General features: G+C 41.1%; 1 protein-coding gene across 10 annotated transcripts in view; it reads right to left on the bottom strand.

The window, feature by feature from the left end:
- The window catches only part of LOC118405281 (dnaJ homolog subfamily C member 13-like), an 87,169-nt gene that overhangs the window by 14,213 nt on the left and 46,685 nt on the right, over positions 1 to 26,271 (bottom strand). For 4 of the 10 annotated variants that reach the window (XM_035804691.1, XM_035804696.1, XM_035804693.1 and 1 more), the window contains 18 exons: positions 18,852 to 18,936; positions 18,174 to 18,328; positions 17,210 to 17,410; positions 16,250 to 16,451; positions 15,702 to 15,817; positions 15,080 to 15,158; positions 13,735 to 13,752; positions 13,174 to 13,309; positions 11,914 to 12,173; positions 11,100 to 11,216; positions 8,667 to 8,846; positions 8,020 to 8,049; positions 6,413 to 6,580; positions 5,670 to 5,900; positions 3,982 to 4,035; positions 2,733 to 2,859; positions 1,726 to 1,917; positions 617 to 691 (listed from right to left, as the gene is read on the bottom strand). In XM_035804691.1, the coding sequence (XP_035660584.1) occupies positions 617 to 691; positions 1,726 to 1,917; positions 2,733 to 2,859; positions 3,982 to 4,035; positions 5,670 to 5,900; positions 6,413 to 6,580; positions 8,020 to 8,049; positions 8,667 to 8,846; positions 11,100 to 11,216; positions 11,914 to 12,173; positions 13,174 to 13,309; positions 13,735 to 13,752; positions 15,080 to 15,158; positions 15,702 to 15,817; positions 16,250 to 16,451; positions 17,210 to 17,410; positions 18,174 to 18,328; positions 18,852 to 18,936 (2,426 nt within the window). The remainder of the gene's footprint in view (positions 1 to 616; positions 692 to 1,725; positions 1,918 to 2,732; positions 2,860 to 3,981; positions 4,036 to 5,669; positions 5,901 to 6,412; positions 6,581 to 8,019; positions 8,050 to 8,666; positions 8,847 to 11,099; positions 11,217 to 11,913; positions 12,174 to 13,173; positions 13,310 to 13,734; positions 13,753 to 15,079; positions 15,159 to 15,701; positions 15,818 to 16,249; positions 16,452 to 17,209; positions 17,411 to 18,173; positions 18,329 to 18,851; positions 18,937 to 26,271) is intronic. The other 6 variants (XM_035804698.1, XM_035804700.1, XM_035804699.1 and 3 more) reach the window with 3 other exon arrangements.

Raw genomic sequence — 26,271 nt, 5'->3', positions numbered from 1 at the left:
TTGGAACCTTATGAATAATTATGCGTAACTCTTGGAACCTTATGCATAATTATGCATAACCATTGGAAACTTATGCATAATTATGCATAACCCTCAAAAGTTATGCATAATTATGCATAATTAGGTACAGTTCTGCCAATTTAGATTAATCCCCAGGGGGTTGTTATTGGCTGCTACGTATTTCTTACATAATTTATACTTACAGCTTACGATATCAGCCCATCTGGGTGTACGGTTGCTGAGATCTGGGAGGTCACTCCCAAATAATAATGGAATTCGCAAATTAAACTGGAGGGTGTTACATTGAGTCCTCTCATTGAAAGTGTGGTGGGTTCTTACAATACGTCTCTTCTCAAGCGTTGGGATGAAAAGCTTAACATTTCGACAAAACTTTTGGCTGAAATATATATATCAGTGTACTCTACTTCATTTAGGGTCATATTAATTACTTCTATTAAATGGAAATCTGCAGATAAATTAAAGCACTATTTGAACCACAAAAGAAAGTGCTATTCTTTTTAGAGTGGGAAAGTGATATATTTCAAATAATCTGAATGTTTCAGTCCTACAATAAGGGCCTTTAAAGGAAAAAAACTATAAAGTTGTACCAACTCACCCCTTGCTAAGGCCTCCTTCACAATCTTGGTGCTAGACAACAGAGCGTGTAGACTCTCCAGTACTGTACTTCTGCCTGGGGAGCAAGGTAATAGAATTCATCATTTGAATTTCCTTGAAGAAAACAATGATAAAACAACAGGAAGAGCTCAAGGCATTGACTACTGTATTCATTTGTCATCAGGGCTCATTTCTAAATGGCTTTGAAATGATCTCTTTATACTTGGAAATGCCACTGGTAGAATCTAGAAGTATCCCTCTGTTCTAATGAATTTCAGTTTCAAATTGAATGTTAAACAGTTTTTGTTGGATCACTTTGGCCAAAATCAAGAAATTGATAAAGGGAAACCTACTGATCCCACATTTTTTCAGGGCAGTAATAGAAAACATTGTTTTCCAAGATCTAAATGCAGGTTTTCCAAGATCTAAATGCAGGTTTTCCAAGATCTAAATGCAGGTTTTCCAATATCTAAATGCAGGTTTTCCAAGATCTAAATGCAGGTTTTCCAATATCTAAATGCAGGTTCTCCAAGATCTAAATGCAGGTTTTCCAAGATCTACATGCAGGTTTTCCAAGATCTACATGCAGGTTTTCCAAGATCTAAATGCAGCTTTTCCAAGATCTAAACGCAGGTTTTCCAAGATCTATAACAAATGCAGGCTTTCCAAGATCTAAATGCAGCTTTTCCAAGATCTAAATGCAGCTTTTCCAAGATCTATAACAAATGCAGGTTTTCCAAGATCTAAATGCAGCTTTTCCAAGATCTAAATGCAGCTTTTCCAAGATCTAAACGCAGGTTTTCCAAGATCTAAATGCAGCTTTTCCAAGATCTAAATGCAGGTTTTCCAAGATCTAAATGCAGGTTTTCCAAGATCTAAATGCAGCTTTTCCAAGATCTAAAATGCAGCTTTTCCAAGATCTAAACGCAGGTTTTCCAAGATCTAAATGCAGCTTTTCCAAGATCTAAACGCAGCTTTTCCAAGATCTAAATGCAGCTTTTCCAAGATCTAAATGCAGCTTTTCCAAGATCTAAATGCAGCTTTTCCATGATCTAAAATGCAGGTGACCTACTGCAAACATTAGAGAACAAATCTGACTTGTTTACTTACTGGTAGGCAAGGATTGGATGACCAGGAGCAGGTATGGCAACACTGAGGCGTCGGCGATGTCGTTAACACAGTCCTGATTGGTTGTTACAGAGTTCACGACCTCCAGCGCCAGCTGCTGCAGCTTCCCTGCGCCATGGAGACGCAGCAGGGCAAACAGTAGTCGGAAGTGCCCCAGGCACACAACTTCAGTGCCTGTTGGAAGATAGACATAGGTGTCAACAAGAATAAAATTCAAAGCCTGTTTTTAAGTGTCATATTCCACTGTATGCCAAATATCAAACACACTTTGTTTGATGGTTATTGTGTTAGGAAGCAGAGAGAAGGCTGGACAGTTTCTTCTGAGGGGTAAAGGGTATACAATGAAAACAACCTTGTATTTCACCTACAAAATAAACAGAATGGCATTCTACTAAAATCTAAGATGTCAAGATCCATCATTTTTGCTGAAAATAAACTTAAGGTAAATATCATGCAATAGCAGGCAACTGCTGTCCATTGAGCTAGCTATGATTGTCTTTTAGTATCTATTTCATATTTTTATTCAAGTCATTTAAATATTTTGGATGGGGGAGAGCATTTATTTTAAGAAAAAAAAAAGCGGTTATACCGACTATATAGATACAGATACAGAAGCTGGTGTGTTACGTCGAAGGGCGGTTATACCGGCTATATAGATACAGATACAGAAGCTGGTGTGTTACGTCGAAGGGCGGCCATACCAGCTATATAGATACAGATACAGAAGCTGATGTGTTACGTCGAAGGGCGGTTATACCAGCTATATAGATACAGATACAGAAGTTGGTGTGTTACGCCGGAGGGTGGTTATAACAGCTATAGAATCGGATACAGATACAAAATCTGGTGTGTTACGTCAAAGGGCGGTTATAGTGGCTATATATAAACAGATACAGTGTCATGTATTCATAAACTTATTTGGAGAAGATAGCAAGCTGAAAATCACACATTTGCTAAATATCTGGCAAGCTAAAGTCCCCTTCCCTGACCTGGGTTGTTCCTGATCACGTTCCTGAGGGCCTCCAGCGCCATCTCCACATCCCGCAGCCGCTGCTTGTTACTCTCCTTCGTGGTGTCCATCGTACCCTGGGACAGTGCCAGCAGGGAATGCAGGTACTAGACAAGGTAGATCAAAACAAAAACATAATATTATTGTCAACTCAACACACAGCATAAAGAACACACTTAGGTATCTCAATGTAGTTGTACTATCCATAGAACATTACTGATTTGTTTTTTATGGCTAAGAAAGGTTGTACAGACAGCCTTTCTTCACACACTACTTCTAGTTTGTAGTGTTCATCATTCCATATGACACTGGCATAAAGAACATACTAAGGCACAATATAACATAATCTTGGCCCATTAATTAACATTGGTCATTAGCATAAAACACACAGTCACTATGACTTATGACTTAAGCTGTTAACGATTTCTATGCTCAGCCTGCCTCATTCCTGCTGGGCCCACCTGACTACCTCTTGTGTCGGACTACACGGGAGTCCCTGAGTCTAAGTATTATTAACGGTGCACACCCCAGTTTATTTGGGGTCTCAAATCGAGGCTGCGCACCCTCAAGTCGAGAGGCCGTCTCTTCAAGAAAATAAATCTAAAGCAGAATAGCCGTATATGGGAATGAAGGGTATCACTCCAGCTTTAATTAAGAACAGCCGGTTTTCAGTTTCTTCACTCTCTCTACTTGTCATAATTTTGGGGGGAGAAAAGTTTTTTTCACGTTAAAAAGTATGCAAAAAAAGGGGAATTTTGATGTGGAAATAAACCTATCACCTATATTTTAGTCATGAAAATGACTAATATTGTCGGAAAGAGAATACATCTAAGATTAATCAAGCAAAAAATAAAGAAAATCGTAACACTGAGATTTTTACAATAACCCGACGCACGAGGCATAGCAACACGGCTCACAGACCGCATATAGACGGGGAATCTGGGACAACGGGCGAATCACTTCCAATGCGTAGAAATACAAGGAAGTGACACTCGGGCCCAAAACCAATTTGCACCAAAAACACATCATTTCTTACGCTTTTTAGCCATGCCAGTATTAAATGCCACTTTGCAGCAGATTATGAGAAATTTGATCTCAAACACGGACCCTCGAGACCCTTTCGTCACATTTTTGTCGCGCACTATCTCGGACCCCTGTCGCGGAAGAATTGGTGTGTGCACCGTTAAAGTCATTCCTACACACAACAGTTACAAAACAGTGGGTCTCACCTCTGCTTGGGAACCTAAGAAGTCAATCAACTTCCTTGTGAAGCCTTTAGCATCCTGAAAGACAAAAAAGAATATTAAGAACAATGAGTTTGACTCTAAGAAGCCTTAAATGAGTTTTTGGAACAACCATACTTGTCCTTGGTGCTGAAAGGTGAGTAATACTGAATGGCGATATCCATTGGATAATCAGATACTATGTTAAGTCCATCAGCTAGCATACATAGTATTTTTCTTACATAAAGTTGTCAGAACTTGTGTATTCATTAAAATTCCAATATCTTAGATTTTACCAACCAGATGAAACTATTCATGGATACTCAACAAAAGTCCACAACGAAACTTGAGTCCAACCCTCACTGTAGCTATAACCTCCAGCTATACATACATACATACATACCTAGCTATACCTAGAAGCTGTATGTAGTTCAAGCTTGCTCCCCAAGCCCTTTTCAAAACGTCCATTAGGTACTTTGAGCACGTTTAAAGAGAAGGGTTAATATATTGCAAAACCTGGTTTAAAAATGTACCGTTACTGAAATAACAAAAACAACTTGCTGCCTTATGTGCCATTTGGCACTACAACAGTTTGAACAAACATACAAAACCCATGAACCCCAATCCTGACTGTGTACATAACCTATAGACTTACAGACCCCAAGATTACTTCCCCAACTCACCTCCAGTGGGAATGTGGGTTGTTCGTTGTACACCCTGACGTAGATCTCTCCCACCTGTAGCCCTACAGAGCCCAAACTTGCCTCTAGTACTCACCTCCAGTGGGAATGTGGGTTGTTCGTTGTACACCCTGACGTAGATCTCTTTCACCTGTAACTGTAACCTGTAGCCCTACAGACCCAAAACTTGTCTCCAGTACTCACCTCCAGTGGGAATGTGGGTTGTTCGTTGTACACCCTGACGTAGATCTCTCCCTCCTGTAACTGTAACCTGTAGCCCTACAGACCCAAAACTTGTCTCCAGTACTCACCTCCAGTGGGAATGTGGGTTGTTCGTTGTACATCCTGACGTAGATCTCTCCCACCTGTAGCCCTACAGAGCCCAAACTTGCCTCTAGTACTCACCTCCAGTGGGAATGTGGGTTGTTCGTTGTACACCCTGACCTAGATCTCTCCCACCTGTAGCCCTACAGAGCCTAAACTTGTCTCCAGTACTCACCTCCAGTGGGAATGTAGGTTGTTCGTTGTACACCCTGACGTAGATCTCTCCCACCTGTAGCCCTACAGACCCAAAACTTGTCTCCAGTACTCACCTCCAGTGGGAATGTGGGTTGTTCGTTGTACACCCTGACGTAGATCTCTCCCACCTGTAGCCCTACAGACCCCAATCTTGTCTCCAGTACTCACCTCCAGTGGGAATGTGGGTTGTTCGTTGTACATCCTGACGTAGATCTCTCCCACCTGTAACTGTAACCTGTAGCCCTACAGACCCCAATCTTGTCTCCAGTACTCACCTCCAGCGGAAATGTAGGTTGTTCGTTGTACACCCTGACGTAGATCTCTCCCACCTGTAACTGTAACCTGTAGCCCTACATATACAGACCCTAAACTTGTCTCCAGTACTCACCTCCAGTGGGAATGTAGGTTGTTCGTTGTACACCCTGACGTAGATCTCTCTCACCTGTAACTGTAACCTGTAGCCCTACAGACCCCGAACTTGTCTCCAGTACTCACCTCCAGTGGGAATGTGGGTTGTTCGTTGTACACCCTGACGTAGATCTCTCCCACCTGCAGTTCCTTCTCATGTATGGTGAAGCAGAAGTCTGCGCCGTACGAAGGATCGCACTCCCCGGTACGGATCTTCTCCGACTGCTGGGTCTGGAGGAACTCTGTGAGCTCCATCCTGGTCCCGTTGTCCCAGATCAGGTACGGGTTCTCTGTGTTGCTGTTTAGGATCTTCAGCACCTGCAAAAATGGGACAACAACTGTTGATCTCCTTCCAGCTTAAGCTAACTAAACTGAAACAAATTGAGCATTCTTCTTTTAAACTTGGCCAGATGGACTCCATCATTCTAATGGCCCGGTCAATAATTTTTTTTGGTCTCTTCATCATCCTTGAAGACATGCTGTATGTAACTTGCACTGTCAATACATGACCTCTTTACTTGAACCTTGACCTCTGACCTATCTCCCAAGGTTCTTTCTTACTAATTTGCCTGCTGAGGTAAGTAGCAAGATAATATGGCGGCTATCGACCTCTAATCAACAGCTGGGTTGTTCAGACTTTTATGGCTTATGTGACCTCCATCCCCTGACCCCTGACCTTTAACCTACCTCCCAAGGGTTGTCCTTGTTGTCTGCCAGCTGTGATAAGGAGTTAACATGGCTGCTATGGACCTCTTCATAGCTAATACTTTTCTTATCCTTTTCCACGACTTGTGTGACCTCTAACCCCTGATCCCTGACCTTTAACCTACCTCCCGAGGGTCGTCCTTGTTGAGCTGCCTGCTGAGATAAGGAGTTAACATGGCTGCTATGGACCTCTTCACGGCGGGGTTGTCTGGTGTTTTCTGGTCCCCGTCCAGGTAGCCCCCTAACCGGGCCAGCGCCTGCATACTCAGCCGGGCCAGGTTGTTGGCCACCTCCTAAATTAGCAAAGGAAAGAAGTTTTGGTTAAAACCAGATGTTCCTAAATTAGAACTTAGATTAATTTTGGGCCAGCTTGTTGGCCATCTCCTAAACTACAAAAGGGAAGTAATTTTGGTTTTGAACCAGGTGTTTCTAAATTTGAACTAAGATAAATTTTGTTCCAGCCAGGATTACAAAAATGCACATATCACCAAACATACCTATAAAATAACCAATCTTCTTTGGACTTTGTTAATGCTGTCACCCTGAGCCAATGAGCTTATGCCATATTTAATGAAAATTATGCCAGATTTTAAAATCGACAGAGGGTTGCGCATATTTTCTTTGCCTGAAATTCAGTGAATATGAACCCTTTAAGCAGAGTAGGGCTTGGTGACCTGAGAACATTGGGCCATGTACGAAAATAAGACAATGATTAAGAGACAACTTGTGTATGACTGCCAAATATGTCATCTAAAGCTCATAGACAAGTTAGCCTATCATTTTCGTGCTGTGTGACAGTGATATCATAAGGTTACCTCTGGCACTCCTTGGCAAGCCGGAGGATTGCTATCCACCAGTCATTTGGATGGACATATGTCCATGTTTTGGGGGATGAGAGTACAATAGGTGTATGTACGATGACATGATTTCTAAAGAATTCCCTAAGCCATGAGCTCTCATCAAGTTTGGTTTTCAGAATAGGGTAACTTAGTAGAAGACAACTCTGACAACTTGTGTAGTGCAGGGATGTGATGTGTTACATACTGTAAATGCATTTAAGTTCGCGGGGATTTAATTTCGCGGAGGCGGGAAAAGGGAACTTTCGCGGTGGATTTAAGTTCGCGGTAACACCATAGACTGCAGTCTAATACCATAACAGAAAAAATGTTCGCGGTGGTTTTAAATTCGCGGTGACCACCGCGAACATTAATCCACCGCGAACATTTCTGCATTTACAGTAATAGACAGACGGTCTATGGAGTGTACATTATAGAAAAGTGACTTGGACTACTGGATAGATTTTGTAAAGAGACATCAGATGGCATCCACTGTGTTTCATTAGTGACTGATATTGATTTTGTAAACAGTCAATGACAAAAGATCATTATAGTAGATGGCAAATCTATTATCTGACCATATTAACAAGACTGCATGTATATCCAGTTGCATGTGTTGTCAGTGACTTTTGCATTGTATATGATCTTTTATATTACCTGGATGTCAAACTTCATTGGTATTAGTGAGTGACTGTACATTGTTGTAAGTGCAAAACAACATGTTTTTTCCACTGGGTGACAAAAACATTTAGATCTTATACTGAAAAGAGATTCTACTACACAACACAACACATCATGTAACATGGCATGGTGATCACACATATAATAAAGGGAACTGATCAGAATGAAACAGTAGAAACAAGGAGCGGAAGAAGGTGTTTCGCAATGTGACTTACTTGCAAGTTATTTGGGTGGTCAAACTCCGACTTGAGAAGCATGGAAAAGAGGAGAGCTGTCAATCACAGAATCGCCATAGAAACAGCAATCATTCAAGGTCATTCAAGCAGTGGGAAAGTGTGTATAGCCACACATATCTGTCAAAGTGTTATCATGACAGTGATAGCACTCACCGAAGCTCATACAACCAGTGCTTGAGAAAATATAACTCTACGAAATCAATGTGTGACCTTTCACCCTTGACCTTTCACCAGTGAAAAGAGACAATGATTGACAGTACAAAGGTATTCATTTCTCAGACTTACAATGTACATTTTCTGAAACCATTTCGATATTACCAGGTCATCAAAATCAACAGTTCTAAAGCTAGGTGCAAGAGGTGCATGTGACAGTGCTGGTGAAGGTAAAGAGATCTGTAATAAGCAGATTCAAGGTTCCAAGTGCACATGCAAAAGGTCAAAATTGAAGGCCCCTAACTTGTAAACAAAATCTTGTCTAGACATCACATGTTTCAAACATTATACACGTCCGGGTGTGTTTTGTCTCAGAGGCCTTTTTCAACTTTGACATTTACCCACAATGCAGCAAACTGCATGTGCAGTTGGTACAATGAACCCACTTATAGATGAACCCCTCCCCCACCTACCTGTTGGTTGGATTCATCTGACTTCTCCACCCCTCCCTCCTCCAGTGTGTAGTCATAGTGGAAGAGGTAGAGTAGGAGGTGCCACAGCACCCCTGCCTGGAGCAGGTGGTTCTGTAGGTAGTAATCCACACAGAAGGCAGACACACATTCTGTAGCTACACTGCACATCCTGGGCAGGTCCTGGGGATGACACAAGAGTTTTATAAGTTACAGAGATTTACAGTTGTAGGAGGTGCCACAGCACCCCTGCCTGGAGCAGGTGGTTCTGTAGGTAGTAATCCACACAGAAGGCAGACACACATTCTGTAGCTACACTGCACATCCTGGGCAAGTCCTGGGGATGACACAAGAGTTTCATGAGTATACAGAGATTTACAGGTGGTTCTGTAGGTAATAATCCACACAGAAGGCAGACACACATTCTGTAGCTACACTGCACATCCTGGGCAAGTCCTGGGGATGACACAAGAGTTTCATGAGTATACAGAGATTTACAGGTGGTTCTGTAGGTAATAATCCACACAGAAGGCAGACACACACTCTGTAGCTACACTGCACATCCTGGGCAGGTCCTGGGGATGACACAAGAGTTTCATGAGTATACAGAGATTTACAGGTGGTTCTGTAGGTAGTAATCCACACAGAAGGCAGACACACATTCTGTAGCTACACTGCACATCCTGGGCAAGTCCTGGGGATGGCACAAGAGTTTCATGAGTATACAGAGATTTACAGGTGGTTCAGTCTGTAGGTAGCAATCCACACAGAAGGCTGACACACATTCTGTAGCTACACTGTACATCCTGGGCAGGTCCTGGGGATGACACAAGAGTTTTATAAGTTACAGAGATTTACAGTTGTAGGAGGTGCCACAGCACCCCTGCCTGGAGCAGGTGGTTCTGTAGGTAATAATCCACACAGAAGGCAGACACACATTCTGTAGCTACACTGCACATCCTGGGCAGGTCCTGGGGATGACACAAGAGTTTTATAAGTTACAGAGATTTACAGTTGTAGGAGGTGCCACAGCACCCCTGCCTGGAGCAGGTGGTTCTGTAGGTAATAATCCACACAGAAGGCAGACACACATTCTGTAGCTACACTGCACATCCTGGGCAGGTCCTGGGGATGACACAAGAGTTTTATAAGTTACAGAGATTTACAGTTGTAGGAGGTGCCACAGCACCCCTGCCTGGAGCAGGTGGTTCTGTATAGTAATCCACACAGAAGGCTGACACACATCCTGTCTAAGCTACACTACACATCCTAGGGAGGTCCTGGGGATGACACAAGAGTTTCATGAGTATACAGAGATTTACAGGTGGTTCTGTAGGTAGTAATCCACACAGAAGGCTGACACACATTCTGTAGCTACACTGCACATCCTGGGCAGGTCCTGGGGATGACACAAGAGTTTTATAAGTTACAGAGATTTACAGTTGTAGGAGGTGCCACAGCACCCCTGCCTGGAGCAGGTGGTTCTGTAGGTAATAATCCACACAGAAGGCTGACACACATTCTGTAGCTACACTGCACATCCTGGGCAAGTCCTGGGGATGACACAAGAGTTTCATGAGTATACAGAGATTTACAGGTGGTTCTGTAGGTAGTAATCCACACAGAAGGCTGACACACATTCTGTAGCTACACTGTACATCCTGGGCAGGTCCTGGGGATGACACAAGAGTTTTATAAGTTACAGAGATTTACAGTTGTAGGAGGTGCCACAGCACCCCTGCCTGGAGCAGGTGGTTCTGTAGGTAATAATCCACACAGAAGGCTGACACACATTCTGTAGCTACACTGCACATCCTGGGCAAGTCCTGGGGATGACACAAGAGTTTCATGAGTATACAGAGATTTACAGGTGGTTCTGTAGGTAGTAATCCACACAGAAGGCAGACACACATTCTGTAGCTACACTGCACATCCTGGGCAGGTCCTGATAAAGACACAAATTAAAGTTTTGTGAGTATAGTTAGAGATTTACAGCTGTAGCAGCTCTCACAGGGCACCTGCCTAAAGTTTTTAAATCAATTATGGTATCTGTCACGACAGTGGTTATTAGGAAACATCACAGTGACTGCAGATGGTAAATTATGACAATGTTTGATTTTCTTGACAGTGTTTGTTATGAATTGTAAGTGAAATGCTTTCAAATTGATAAATCATACATTTAAAAGCTACTATACTCAGAGTCAACAGTTTGGAACATTTTACTAACACGCTTTATGCAAAAGTTCAATGCTTTATCTAAAAACAAGCTTCCTTTTATACATATTTATGCAAGCACACTCCATGGGATTACCGATATGAAAAAAAATGGTACCAGCTTTCCCTAAAAGATCTTCAGTTGTTCCAATTTATTCTCATTCTATAAAATGTCCACAATTCATACCTATGTACACCACCCTACCATGTTTCTGTACCCACCTTATAGTACAGGATTCTGCACAGGTCCTTAATAATGGCTGGGATCTCAATGATCTTCTCTCTGCAACCCTCAAACTGTGCAGCTACAGCATAGCACCTGCTGATGTGCATGCACACCTGAACAAACAACAAAGTTTAACATGATTGTCAACAAACAATAACAGTTCAGAATACACAAACTTTTCAAGCTGATTCATATACTATTAGTTATCTACAGCTACAGTTAAGCACCCGATGCAAGGACACCTGAAAAAACAATACACAAACAAATTGAATAAAGTTTATTTCTACCACTGAAATTTTAAGCTGATGATCTACATTTGTATGAGCTGAGCCATCTTCAGGCAGATGTAGGTACTAGGTAATTATACAACCATTACAGTAGCTGTCATACAAAATCTAAGGCTTAAATTGTGGTTAATTATCAGCTTTCCACCATCATTATGAGTCTCGGATATTAGTTATGAACACTTGATATTAATATAATTGCACGAAATTCACTGGCAAATAAGCTGTGCAATTAAGCGGCTTCTACTAACTGTATATTTGGAGAGCTCTAGACCATGATCATGAGTAGGTTCTTTTTTTATATCTGTGCGTTCTAAATCAGACGGGAGAGCCAGTCACTTTGAGCATGTGAAAGATCCTATTGTAACAGTACACTGCAGGTAGAGGTCCTTTCCAGTATGATCATGAGTGAATCAAACCTTACAGTCTGATCGTAAGCAGTACATAGATACCATACGAAACTGGTACTATGTTTAACAGAAAGGTGGCTTTAAATCAATGGCTAATGTGAAACAGCCAGGCCCACCTGCACAGCCAGATCGTCAGGTTTACTGGACTTGCTCAGCACACTGATACACCGCGAGAACGCCTCCTGCAAGACCTCGATACCGTTCTCTCTCCGCAGCTCCTCCGCGTTCAGCGCAGAACAGTTGACCGTGTGGAAGGCGAGTTCGCTCGCGGCCGTGAGAAGAGGCGCAGACTTGGAGAAGAGCTGGTCGTCACCGGTTTCCATCCGGATGGTTTTGATGAGCATGGGGTAGCCAGCGTACTTGTATGGTGCCAAAACTGAAGAAGAGGCCATGATAGTATTATTACAAGCTTTTGCTAAAGAATTTATTATTATAATAAATAAACAAAATAAATTTCCTTCAAGTTACTAAAGACCGTCAGATCCAATAACACCAGGGCAAAATGATATCCTTAATGCTGGTTGGTCAATATTATTGTAAACTCAAGTCAGAGCACACTGAAATAGAGAGGCACATAAAAGGCATAAATGGAAGGAGAACGGAAGAAGGATCTCTGTCATTTTTGAGAAAGACAGGGTTCTAGCCAGGATTTCATTTTAGCGTAGTGGGAATGGCATGGTAGCAAAGTGACCACTCAGGAGATTGGTGTGGAACGGGAGTCTTAGCCTTTTCACGGTCAGATTTTGAAAATGTAGAGTTAAAAGTTGGAGGATTTTTTAGTCAGTTTTGAATGGCATATCATTTTTTTTTTGTTCAGACATTGATTAGACATTGTTGAACAAGCAAATGATAGTTAAAATAAGCGTAGTGGCCCTTATTTCAGCGTAGTGGTCACAAATTTTAGCGTAGTGGGCCACTACGCTAAAATGCACTAGCTAGAACCCTGAAAGATGAATAAAGTCAAAAGCAGTCAAATTTTTTTGAGTCTCAGCCGTCATTGTTCCATACCAATATTATCAATTTTAGATCATTAGTGACGAATCTTAATGGCAACAACTACATGATCATAAAATTCACTCAGTCTGGTAGAACAATGAATTCAGATTGAGGATTTGAAATTGCTGACCATAACATATTCAGAACAATCATATGGAATGATCAGCAAAATGCGACAGCATATTAAGAAAATGATGATCAAAAACATAATGAAAGATTCTTGTATCAACCTATTTTAGATATCTTAGTCTTACCATCCTTAAACCTTTAAAGTGAGAATCTGTCCCAGAAATGTAAAAAGTCAAGCTGTTTATTTCATAGCAGCTATAATATTGTTGCTTCTACGATTTTTGACGAAGTAATATTTTCGGACATCTCACCATCCCTGTATCTCTTGAAGAGGATGCTCTGTGATTGGAGGATGAGGACGATGTTCATCGGGTCCGGCCCCTCGGGACGCTGGGAAGACTTGCTGCACAGGAACTCGTACGCCTTGTTTACTTTCTCAAACATTTCCTGCAAAAACAGACAGAATTGGATTATCAGACAGCTGAAGAATCTTTCTAGGACTTGAATCCAATTGAATTCAAAAGTTTTCCCCCACAACCCTGGATTAAATTTTCAAACATATCAATCACTGACAAAAACTGACAAAAAGCATTTAAATCATGTAAGGATTTCTGTTTCTTTTTAAATCAATTATAATTTATGTTTAACTTATTAGATGATAATATTACTTTCATGCTGTAATTGTCAATGCTCATTGTAGAGGAACAGATTGCCCTGTTGATTATTATGTCTTGGTATGTATACCTGTTCATAGGACAGATTTTCAACCAAATGTAAAACTTGCACTCTGACTCCTTTGAAAGTCCTACAACTTTCATTTGATGATCAATCACACTTACAAGACAAAGAATCATTCCCACATACATCCCTACCTTAAACAACTCTGGGGCCTTGAGAAGGGACAGGACAACAACAAAAAACACACACAAACACAGAAGAACAGAAAAGACGTAAATCTTCAACAACAAAAGAACAAGACGAGTAAAGACGTACAATGTATATGACAAAGGGTGGTAGTTGAAACATTAGACCATAAAAGAATATAAAAGAAAGTAGAGGAAACTCTTTAAATGCTATCAATGAACACAGGCTGACAGAGCAGTCAAGATGATTACTAAAACGCAAAGAAACAAAGAAACAGACTGCCACGGTAAAAAACTGATAGTCACAACGAATTTATGTTTGGCAAAACAAAATATCTCAACCAATCAACATGGCCTCATGTATGTAAGAATTTAGGCAAGACATATTAAATTCATATAATCCCAAAGTAATCAACAAAACTAGGAGTGTCTAATAGTATGTTCTTTTAAGATAAAAGAACATACTTATCTCTATTAGACACTCCTAGTTTTGTCGTATCCATCCTGTTTGCTCCCCTGATCAATTCTTTTACAACATACAGCCTGGCACCCCACGTCATTAATCATTGCAGGAATCATGTATTACTCATTCAATCAGAGCAACAGGATCAAACACACACATGCTTGTTCAAACCCTATTACCATGTCACTACAAGAACTGTACGACTTGGAGGCAATAAAAACTCTTATTTGTATTCTAGATGAAAATTCAAAATTGTTTCTCTATCAACTGGTACCTGACCATGCAAGTCAATTTATAGAAGGCCTCATCAGTGAACCAGAGCTTGAATGGGGTGAATAGTTTACGGAGGACAATGTATGTTCCTTAAAGGGGCATTCCACTCCATACGGGAGTGTTATTTTCCGATAGATATCAATTTTAGGAAGTAATATATGCATACTACTTCATATTACACGATCAAGTACCCAGTTGCTTCACGTGCCTCAAAAGCATTCAGTCTTCTACTAAACTCCCAGAGTACCCTCTAATTGAATTAATCCTATGGCTGAATACAATGCAAAATTTTTGGGTAAGGTTACAAAACTAATTTCAGGTTCGCTAAGAAATCTTGTCTTGTTCTTGTATTCTTTGCTATATTATGAGCAATTTGCTTTCTCGGTGTGCTCAGCGAACCTCATTTATTCCGAAAATATGCACGATAAACAAAGTGCATATTAGGGAATGCATGGGAAGGGTCTGCATGGGTTTATTGAGTGTCATATTGTTTTACAAAACACACATAGCGCAATTCATCCCAAGGTGCATTCAGCTGATTATGTATTCATTGACACATTATCTATTGGAAACAAGACTCCCTTCTGGAGTGGAATGCCCCTTTAAAGCTGTACTCACCCTGCCCTCAGGGTTCTTGTCAGGATGGTACTTCTGGGCCAGCCGGAAGTACGCCTTACGGATCTTCCCCTCCTCATGGCTGTAGAAACATTTTCACCAAAAAGAACGAAGATGTACATTATGTAGACCATAGCAAAATAGAACACTCATTTGTCATAATCATGTTAAAACTGTGGTCCAACTGTGTTGAGAGAGAAAAACACAACCTTCACCAGAATGAAGCTTGCTGCTTTTTTTCACAGAATGAGGTAGATAAAAATCTACAACAAGGCAATACACAGAGTCATTAATATCTGGAGAAATTGCTCTACCTCTGGCAATGTATGCAACAATTGTCATGTTTGAGCCACAAACTGAAGAATGAACTTCAAGGTACAACTACGATCTTACCATACTGAGACTGCTCCCCATTCATTCAATTATCTTTCCATGCTCATTTACAATGCAAATTGCATTCATGATGATAGATGCTCAAAACTTACCAAACATTATCTCCTACACCATACGTGCACAACAAGGCTGCAAATGCGGGTTGGAACCCACAGGAGATCTTTAGAAAGGAACCCAGCCTACACTAAAACTGCCCCACCCCAACCCTCAGCTTGTCCATCCCTATACTCACCCTCCTTCCCCCTTAGGCAGGTTCAGCACATCATAAGCCTCCTCCACAGACATGGACGGGGGTTTCTTCTCCACCTCAGACTTCCAGGCTTCAAGGATGTCTTTAAGGAGTTTCACCTGGAAGATAACAAGACTCATCATGACAACATCCACATCAAAGACAACCTCACAGTAACTGTTATACTTGACCATGTGAAATTCTATGGCTATATAAAAACATGCAAAATATGGACATCGTGATAGCTGAAACATGTAGTTTGGAATGCTGGGGACATGCGAAAATCACAAAAAATTTCAAGAAAGTTGACACTCAAACATTGCAATGGTTGGCCAGGCGTAACAAACACATCTTTTTGTGTTAGACAGACAAAAAGCTCCCTTACTGGCCTTACATATGTATAGCTGTAATAGGTTAGACTTTCATGCATAGGTACCAGCTCTTGTGATTGGACAGCACAAACTTAAAAGCTCCCTTATTGGCCTTTCAGAGGTAAAGCTGTGAATGGCTAAACGTTCATGCAGTGATGTGATTGGACAGCACAAACTTACAGGCTCCTTGATTGGCCAGTCGGGGAACTTGGTGGTGTTGCACAGGTTGCGCAGGTAGTAGATGTTGCAGAAGAGTTCATTCTCGAGCGGGGGGTATGAGATGTGGGGGATGGGGCAGTACTGGTACAGGGCGCGGGTGTTGGACTGCAGGCGTGGAGAGAAGTCTGCGATGTGTGCTGCTATCTTCTCTATCATCATGCGTCTGGGAAACAGTGGAAATGGTCACACTTATCATGAACACTTGTGCAAAGAACTAAATCTACTGAATGGCATGAATGGATAATAATAGCTGTAGCAACTGTTGTTACAGTTACTGTATCTTAAACAAAAACATTAATGTTTCAGGGAAAATCACATATGGCTAATTCTTAGAATGCCACCATGGCTAGGATTTTACCTTGCTTCCTCGCTAGCTAGATTTGCAAAAATTACTTATTGTCTCTGATTAGCTAGTATTACGAAACTAGGGTGCCAAAACGTGCACTTACATTGTATCTTCTGCATCATTAGCTAAATGTATTCAGTGCCTATCTACGACCAAAAAATCGTGACCACAGCGCACAAGATATCCGAACCAGAAGTTCCACTGCAGTACCTTAGAAAGTTGCTAGGTAGCCAATTTTAAAACTTGACCTTTGTTCTCCTAACCCATACCCACCTACCAAATATCAACAGTAGACTTGCCATACTCGATCATGAGTGGCTGTACATTATCATCAGGATTCATCCAAGGCTTCTTGAGTAAATGTGCAACAAGCACACTCTTAAATTCACAGCATCTTTAGTATACAAACTTACAAACTTTAAGATATGAAGAAAATGTCTAAGACGTTAAGATTCACCTCATCTCACTACTCCAGATAGCCTCCGGAGTGTTGAACTCTCCTAGGAAGATTTCGCCTAACTTCTTACTGCAGACTTAAGAAGATATGAAGGAAGAGTTCTAACTTAAAGACTCACCTCATCTCACTGCTCCAGATGGCCTCCGGAGTGTCGAACTCTCCCAGGAAGATTTCGCTGAACTTCTCGGCGCCGTAGTTCTCCAGGTAGTGGACCATGGCCTCGGGCAGGATCTGTCCCAGGATGCTCCGCTGCATGATGTCACTAGACTTGGCGTCTTCCGCTCGGAACGCCTGCTGGGTGTGCGTGTACTTCAGGAACCTGGAGTCAGGACAGAATCATTATCATACAACTGTTCTTATTCTATTCAGCAGTATAAAAGCTAATTTATGATAATTCTTGTTTTTAGAGTACGTAGGACAGGACAACCTCAAGCTAACCACCCACACTTACGCAAGATCTTCAGAAAAGACGCTGGCACCGAATGTTCCCCATATAGGAACTTTATTTCGAACTTTATTCAGAGACCTAATAGTATGAAGATCCGCCGATCTTAAAATTGTGCACTGATCTAAAGAAAAACAGGTGTGTCATTGCAGAAAATGTCATTTGGAGGTTGCAGACTTGTCCAGCCAAATGAATTCATTTTCCTACTGTTTGACACTGGGTATCAACCCCATTTTTGGCACCCACAACGTACCTTGTGTGGGCGTGGGTCATAATAGACGCCCTCAAACATGCATTTCTTTAACACAAATGGCACTAAATTTGTCAGCATAATTTGTCCCTCAAAATACAGAAAATGGAGTTGTAATTTGAAAATTTCCCCAGACCAACCTTGCGACAGATCACGCCTTCTGCGGTAGAAATCATGAAAATATTTTTGGGCCATCTCCCTCACATAAAACCATCAGTGATGTGTCTGTTTAATAGAATTGCCATTAGATTGAGCATAGTCTGGCATACCCCAGGACCCCCTAGGAATGTCGCACCTTCGGCACTCTATGTGCTGAAAATGTTTTAAAAGTTTGACCCCCCCCCCAATACGAAATTTGCTGCCTTCACCTCAGCAGTGTGAACTCACCTGGCCACAGGTACAATGTTGGACCCCGTGTACATCATGATAAAGAAGAACACCCCGCTCAGGTACAGGCGTGGCAGCTGGGGGTTGTCCTGCATGATGTGCCACATCACCGTGGCAACCTTCTCCACAAGCACGGGGTCAAAGGTCAGCAGCAGCTGCAGGAAGGAACCAATCACAAGTCAGAAAAAGACAAACAACAGCAGCTGCAGGAAGGAACCAATCACAAGGCAGAAAAAGACAAACAACAGCAGCTGCAAAAAGAACCAACCACAAGTCAAGGACACACTACAGCCAAAAGAACCAACCACAAGTCAAGGACACACTACAGCCAAAAGAACCAATCACAAGTCAGACTTTTGAAAGACAAGCTTCAGCTAAAATTCAGGCATGTGGTCAAAGGCTGAAGGAAAGAACTAAGTGCCAGACATATGTTACATAAAGCTAAAGAAAGAGCAAAACATTATGCACTTAAAATGTTGAAAAGCTGACATCATGAGAAGATTTGCCTTGAAAATCCTCTTATAGTAGGATAGCAATTGTATATTAAAAATCAAATACTTTATTTGGCTCTGAAATAATTGTACTGAATGGAAATATTTCATTCTAAAATTTTCAACTATTAAATTTCTTGACATGGAAAATGCATGATGGCATGACACAAGCCAGCTCCCCACTAACCTGTACAATATGTGGCAGACATGTTGTCTCTGCTACCAGTCTCTTGGCTCGAGGGAGGGGTCGGATGATAGCTCCATCTGGGTCCCTGTGTGAGGGGGAATAAGATAAGGTACATCAATTAACATTGTTACTCTGGGTACATCAATTAACATTGTTACTCTAACAGTAAAACAGTTGACACTCTGGCATGGCCAGATTAATTGTGCCTTCAATTCAGTATCATGTAGATATAGCATGGTCCCTATCATACAGAAAAGAATGTAGCTACCAAATTTCTTTTAGATTTGTCTACTTGTGGACACTGTCAGGACAAAAGAGGCTTAACACCAATTAGAATAGACTGAGATGAATACCAATGTTTGACAGCTCAACTTACCTGCTACATTGTAGGATAGTATTCACATATCCTGATGAGCATATTGAGTATGAGTGTGACAGATGAGCCTACCTGCTAGGATAGTATTCACATATCCTGATGAGCATATTGAGTATGAGTGTGACAGATGAGCCTACCTGCTAGGATAGTATTCACATATCCTGATGAGCATATTGAGGATGAGTGTGACAGATGAGCCTACCTGCTAGGATAGTATTCACATATCCTGATGAGCATATTGAGTATGAGTGTGACAGATGAGCCTACCTGCTAGGATAGTATTCACATATCCTGATGAGCATATTGAGGATGAGTGTGACAGATGAGCCTACCTGCTAGGATAGTATTCACATATCCTGATGAGCATATTGAGTATGAGTGTGACAGATGAGCCTACCTGCTAGGATAGTATTCACATATCCTGATGAGCATATTGAGGATGAGTGTGACAGATGAGCCTACCTGCTAGGATAGTATTCACATATCCTGATGAGCATATTGAGTATGAGTGTGACAGATCTGCCTACCTGCTAGGATAGTATTCACATATCCTGATGAGCATATTGAGGATAAGCGTGACAGATGAGCCTACCTGCTAGGATAGTATTCACATATCCTGATGAGCATATTGAGTATGAGTGTGACAGATGAGCCTACCTGCTAGGATAGTATTCACATATCCTGATGAGCATATTGAGGATGAGTGTGACAGATGAGCCTACCTGCTAGGATAGTATTCACATATCCTGATGAGCATATTGAGTATGAGTGTGACAGATCTGCCTAATAGTATGTATACCTGCTAGGATAGTATTCACATATCCTGATGAGCATATTGAGTATGAGTGTGACAGATCTGCCTACCTGCTAGGATAGTATTCACATATCCTGATGAGCATATTGAGTATGAGTGTGACAGATCTGCCTACCTGCTAGGATAGTATTCACATATCCTGATGAGCATATTGAGTATGAGTGTGACAGATGAGCCTACCTGCTAGGATAGTATTCACATATCCTGATGAGCATATTGAGTATGAGTGTGACAGATCTGCCTACCTGCTAGGATAGTATTCACATATCCTGATGAGCATATTGAGTATGAGTGTGACAGATGAGCCTACCTGCTCCGATAGTATTTACATATCCTGATGAACATATTGAGTATGAGTGTGACAGATCTGCCTACCTGCTAGGATAGTATTCACATATCCTGATGAGCATATTGAGGATGAGTGTGACAGATGAGTCTACCTGCTAGGATAGTATTCACATATCCTGATGAGCATATTGAGTATGAGTGTGACAGATGAGCCTACCTGCTAGGATAGTATTCACATATCCTGATGAGCATATTGAGTATGAGTGTGACAGATCTGCCTACCTGCTCTGATAGTATTCACATATCCTAATGAGCATATTGAGGATAGTCAAGTCAAGTCAAGTCAAGTTTATTGCACAACGATTGCAACAGGTACAATGTATGGCAAATTACGTGTAACTAACAACTACAAACTACTTACATCAGTATACTAGTCTAGCAAGATATATGAATAATATATGGCGGCATAGTGTATTTCACATTGTTAAAGCACTACTTCTCTTTTGCATAGCATTATATATAAATTGGCCTAGGTGCACAGATATGGAGTCAGGACATGATAGAAGTACATCAAATATTTCTCTGCTTGTTTTAGGTAATGTTGTTCCGTTGTTATACATTGTCAATAACTTTTTCCTTTCTTCATTGTAATAAGGGCATATCATCAGGAAATGATATTCATCTTCAATACTGTCTTTGCAGATGGGACACATTCTCTTTTCAGCTGGTATATTTTTGTGACGACCCTTTTCAATTTCCAAAGCATGTGCTCCAATCCTTAGTTTTGTTATGCTATTAGTAAATGATCTGTTTTGAATTGATAACAGGTATTTTTCTAGAGCGAAGGTTGTTTTAATTTTCGAATATGTTGCCAGTTTACTAAAGTTTCTTATCTTTTGTCTCCAGTTCGAAAGAAATGTGTCCTTTAGGCGTTCCTTAAACATGTTTCCAAAATATTTGGCATCGACATTAGGGTTTAGCCAAACATTTTGGAAACCATGCCTGCATAGCATATCTTGTACATGTGTAATCCATTCATGTTCTTGTACAACAGCAATGTCGTATGCTTTTTTAACAATTCTATCATTAGACATATTGTGTAATCGAAGCCAATATTTAATCAGTTGTGTCTGGGTGTCTATATAAAGTGGAAACATACCTAGTTCGCCCAGTACGGCGGCATTCACAGAACTTCTAGGAACGCTAAGTAATATCTTACAGTAGTTAAGTAGTACATGTTCTAGATCGGGAATCTCGTAAGAAATAATAGGCTGCTCTGGTGTTACGTTCTGATTTCTAAGGGCGTCTGATTGATATATGATATTCAGTTTGTCAGTATACTTCCTAAATCGAACAAGAACAGGACGGGTAGATGGTGTATCAGATTTTTTACCAACACGGGTAGCCTTAAGTATATCTATACCTGGTCCAAGTATCGGGGAAATGATGTTTGAGACCGTATCTCTAACACTTTCATTCGGATATTCCTCTATTCCTTTTAGAATGAGCTCTTTGCCTTGAGCGTTTGTTCCAAGTATTTCCCCACAATAGAGCAAGATCGGCTTGATTAGGCTATTGAATAAATCCAGGGCAAGAGATATTGAGGGATTATGATTTGATGCTAGCAATGATTTAAGTTTAAAGGATGCTCGCATAGCTTTTACTCTAAGTTGTTTATTGGCACGGTGGAATGATCCTGATGGTGTGATGTCTACTCCTAGGTAAGTGTAAAAGTTTGTGAAATTTATAGTTTGTCCTTGTGATTGAAAAGGGGAGCGTTTATTACAATAAGTTCTTCCATTTTTTGAAAATATCATAATTTTAGTTTTTTCTCTATTTATCGACAGTTTCCACGTGGAACAAAATTTATCTAATCTTTCCAGGCAATTTTGAAGACCCCTTTCTGTTTGTGAAATGAGCACAAGATCGTCTGCCCAAAGAAGGCTATTTATGGGGATATCTTTTAGGATTACAGGGTCGCATAATGGTGAAGTTAATGTGGCTGGAAGATCATTGACAAATAGATTTAAGAGGAGTGGACTTAGATTGCATCCCTGTCGCACACCACAAGAAGATCTGAAGTAATCTGAAAGGCCGTGAGACGTTTTTACACAATACTCTATATTACTGTACATTGATTGTATAATTCTGAAGAAATTGCCACCTATACCTGACGATAAGACTTTGTAGAATAAGCCATTTCTCCACACAGAGTCAAAGGCTTTTCTGAAGTCTACAAAGCATGTGTATAGTTTTCCTCCAGGTACAGACAACTGTTTATCAATGAGAGATTTTAGCACAAAGATATTATCACTGGTCCGAAAGTCTTTTCTAAATCCGGATTGAAAGGGGGACAGAATATTGTTGTTTTCTAATAGTAGTTGTAAGCGGTTGCTGAGTACTGATGTGAACAACTTTCCGACACAGCTAGAGATGGCAATACCTCGGTAATTTGAGGGGTTTGACGGATTGCCGCTTTTGTATATGGGGACAAGAATGCTCTGGCTCCATTCGTGTGGGAAATACCCAGAGCTAAGGACCATATTAAAGAGTTTATGCAATGGCGGTATAAGTTGTGTATCAGCATTTTTCAACATTTCATTAATGACGGAGTCTGTTCCACACGCTTTGCTGCATTTTAATTTACGCAGCCCCTGCAAGATTTCTTCATTTGAAATGTCGAAATCTAGCGGTTTTTTTGTAAGTTTTTCTAGCGTGTGGATAATGTTGTCTGTAATGTTGTCTGCAGGGTCGGTATTGACAGAGTGTGCTTCAGTGCTTTTGTTAGCCGTTTGGACAAGTTCAGGCCTCACATTGTAAACATGTTGTTGGAAATCATTATCGGATTTACTACATTCAATGAGGTCATTTAAGTTTTTAAAGTGGGTTCTCCACTCTTCGGGGTTAATATTATTATCGATGTCCTGTTGATCACTTTCATCCTGCTTTTGTAGCTTTAATTCTCTCCAGAATTTTTGAGGATTTTCTTTACTGAGTTTGCTTAGCTTGTGCCATTGTCTTTCGTTGAAAAGCCTTTTTTCTGTTTTAATTTTCTTCTTGTAGACTTTAAGGTTGCAGAAATATGTGTGTCGGATATCAAGTCTCCACGGGCATTTTGAAAACTGGGAAGCTAAGTTATTAATTTTGCGTTTCAGAGAGGCGCATGATGGGGTGTACCATGGCTTACTTTTCTTTTTCTTTCTTCTTTTGTTCCTGAAAGTAATTTTCCGTAAAGATTTGTCCGCTACACGTGTTATTATGCCGGCAAATTCCTTTACTGCACTGTCTACATTGCAGAATGACTTGTTCATAAAATTTTGTATGTCATTCAATGTTGATGGATCACATAACGTGTCTGAGAATTTCGCTTTTGAGTCATCATCCCAAATGTACTTACTTGGCAGGGGATGAGTCGGGAATTGAACCTGTTTTATGTATGGTGAATAATTTGTCGAAATAGAACAAGACAACAAACAATGGTCAGAAAACACAGAAAGGTCGTTCACTTTCAAATACTGAATTTTGGAGAGAAATTCCGAGCTAACAATGAAGTAATCAACTACACTTGAACCATTGTACTTGTGGCAGGTAAATTTACCGGATAGATCTCCTGCGACCCGGCCATTTAGGATACTAAGATTGGCTGCTGTACAAAGGTCAATTAAATTATTACCATATCTATTAGTTGTTTTGTCGTAGCTAGCCCTATGAGGCATGTCTTTTATATCTATGAAATCGTGGTTTAGACAATCATCTTCAATTATTGTTTCCTGTAGGGACGCTGTTCTGGCGTTAAAATCACCAAGCAGCATGACATTACCTTGATTTGAGAATTTGCATATGTCATCTTGCACGATATCAAATAGGGAATTGTTTTTCGTTTCTGGGATTGATGAGTTTTCCGGAGAGAAATACACACAGCCGACAAACAGATCTTGCTCTAGGCCAAAGAATATCTTATCTAACTTACACCAGAGGATATCTTGGTGTTTAGATGGTAGTTTTGTAAGGCCTTTGGTGAGTTTGTTTTTGAACATTATGACTATCCCGCCTGAATTCCTTTTGGCAGTCTTTTTAACTTCCCTATCACTTCTAAAATAATTAAAAGATTCTATTCTACATTGTTCTCCTGGCTTAAGCCAGGTCTCCTGGAGACACACAAAATCATATTCTTCTAGACTAGAAACAAATTCTTCATCTTGACATTTCCTCCGAAGACCACCTTGAACGTTCCAAGAACAAAACTTAAGTGCTACCTTTTGAATAGACATTCTTGGGTCGGAGGTGTCGAATGGGGAATAGAGATATCACAGACAATAGTTAGAGCATGGTTACATGTGAGCGGAGTGCATACATACAATCTTAACGAAATTGTGTACCTGTGTTTCTTGGATGTGTATATATACTCACAGATTGTCCAAAGTATTCCAATCTGTGCATTACTGTTTCACTTTCACTGCTTGAGGAAGTCCGTCAGCATATGTAGCAGCTTCTCCACAGTCTGCTGTTTGTCTCTCGTGTGGTTCCAGTCGGTCCCCTGGCGGCTTGGTGCACGTGCTGGGTGCCTCGAGTACATCTGCGACGGGTTCCGTGGAGTGTTCCAGTGGGGTGGGGGGTGTTGTCCGGGCTGCATGTAGGGCTGGATGTTTGGCATCCACTGCGGTCCTCTCGCTGGTTTGGTGCGCTGTCTGGAGTCCATGGCTTCCTGGTGGTGCCTCAGGGTACGCTTTACATCAGCCACCATCAACTTGACGCCGCCTGCGTCAGGTATGAGGTGGATACCGTCACGTTTGTAAAGTGAACGGTCCTGAGAGAGAAGTCTGTGTCTGATGTAGATGAGTTTGTTGTCTTCAAGGCAGGACTGTTCGATGGCATTGTTGTAGGTGGCTATGTTTTTGTTGAGGGTGGACTGCGTGTTTGATCCTCTTGGCAAGACTTGTGACATGGCGATTTTTGCGTTTGGGTATGATGTCTTAGCACGTTCGATCAGTTTGGCGGTTTGTTCTACACATATGTTGACGCTGTCGTTCCGGGTTTTGGTGTTATCCATGTCGTTAGACGCAACATGAATGATGACCAGTTCTGTGTTGTTGTCAGGGAGCATGGTAGCATTTTCGGAAGCCTTGCGAAGTGTGGTTGATTTTGTTATGGTTGCGGTTCTGTCCTTGAACATTATTGCCGGGTCCACGTCATTCCATAACGAGTCAGCAAGAACCCTCACCTTCACGTTTCCCGATGTTTGGGGTACTGGAGTTACCGGGGTCTGTTTGTCGGGAACTACACGTTCCTGAGTCGGCTTTGAAACAATAGGGTTGTTTGGTATCTAAGTCCTATATTAACTTATCAGGAACTCAGCCAAACCAGTCGATTACTATTTGTGAGCCGTGTTTATTCAACCTATGCTAAACTCAAGTAACATATAATACAATGTGTTTCACTTAGGACTACAGCAAGTTACAGTTACAGGTCTAGGATAATGATACAGAGAGCTAAGTATATTTACAGAGAGAGTTGGTCTAACTTACTAACTAGTACACAATCCAACAGAGGGACGAAGCCCTACTTAAACAACCTCACCTGAGTCCTTGGGGCACCGACTGACTAAATCTCTTCATACAATCTCTAAGGTTAACTAGCATGACAATAGGATGTATAACTCCGCCCATCACAGGTAAACTGGTTGGATGCTGTCGGCATCCAGCCAATCAGGGTTTACCTAATATGCTAATGTCAGCTCCTCCTCATATGGTCTAGACGGTCATTACCTAATTATCTCATATGTCAAAGGTCATGGCCGTTACACTACCTCCCCCTCACCGAACATTTGTCCTCAAATGTTAAGATACCATAACATTACAAGGGAGGTGTAACAAACATACAACAGGTTGATATAAAATAACAAAAATTGGAACCATCAGTCATAATTCATTATCTAGTTCTCT

The sequence above is a fragment of the Branchiostoma floridae genome, chromosome 18 (assembly GCF_000003815.2).
Source record: "Branchiostoma floridae strain S238N-H82 chromosome 18, Bfl_VNyyK, whole genome shotgun sequence".
Lineage (NCBI taxonomy): Eukaryota > Metazoa > Chordata > Leptocardii > Amphioxiformes > Branchiostomatidae > Branchiostoma > Branchiostoma floridae.
The sequence above is the reverse complement of the archived record's forward strand: the minus strand, read 5'-3'. Positions and strand labels throughout refer to the sequence as shown.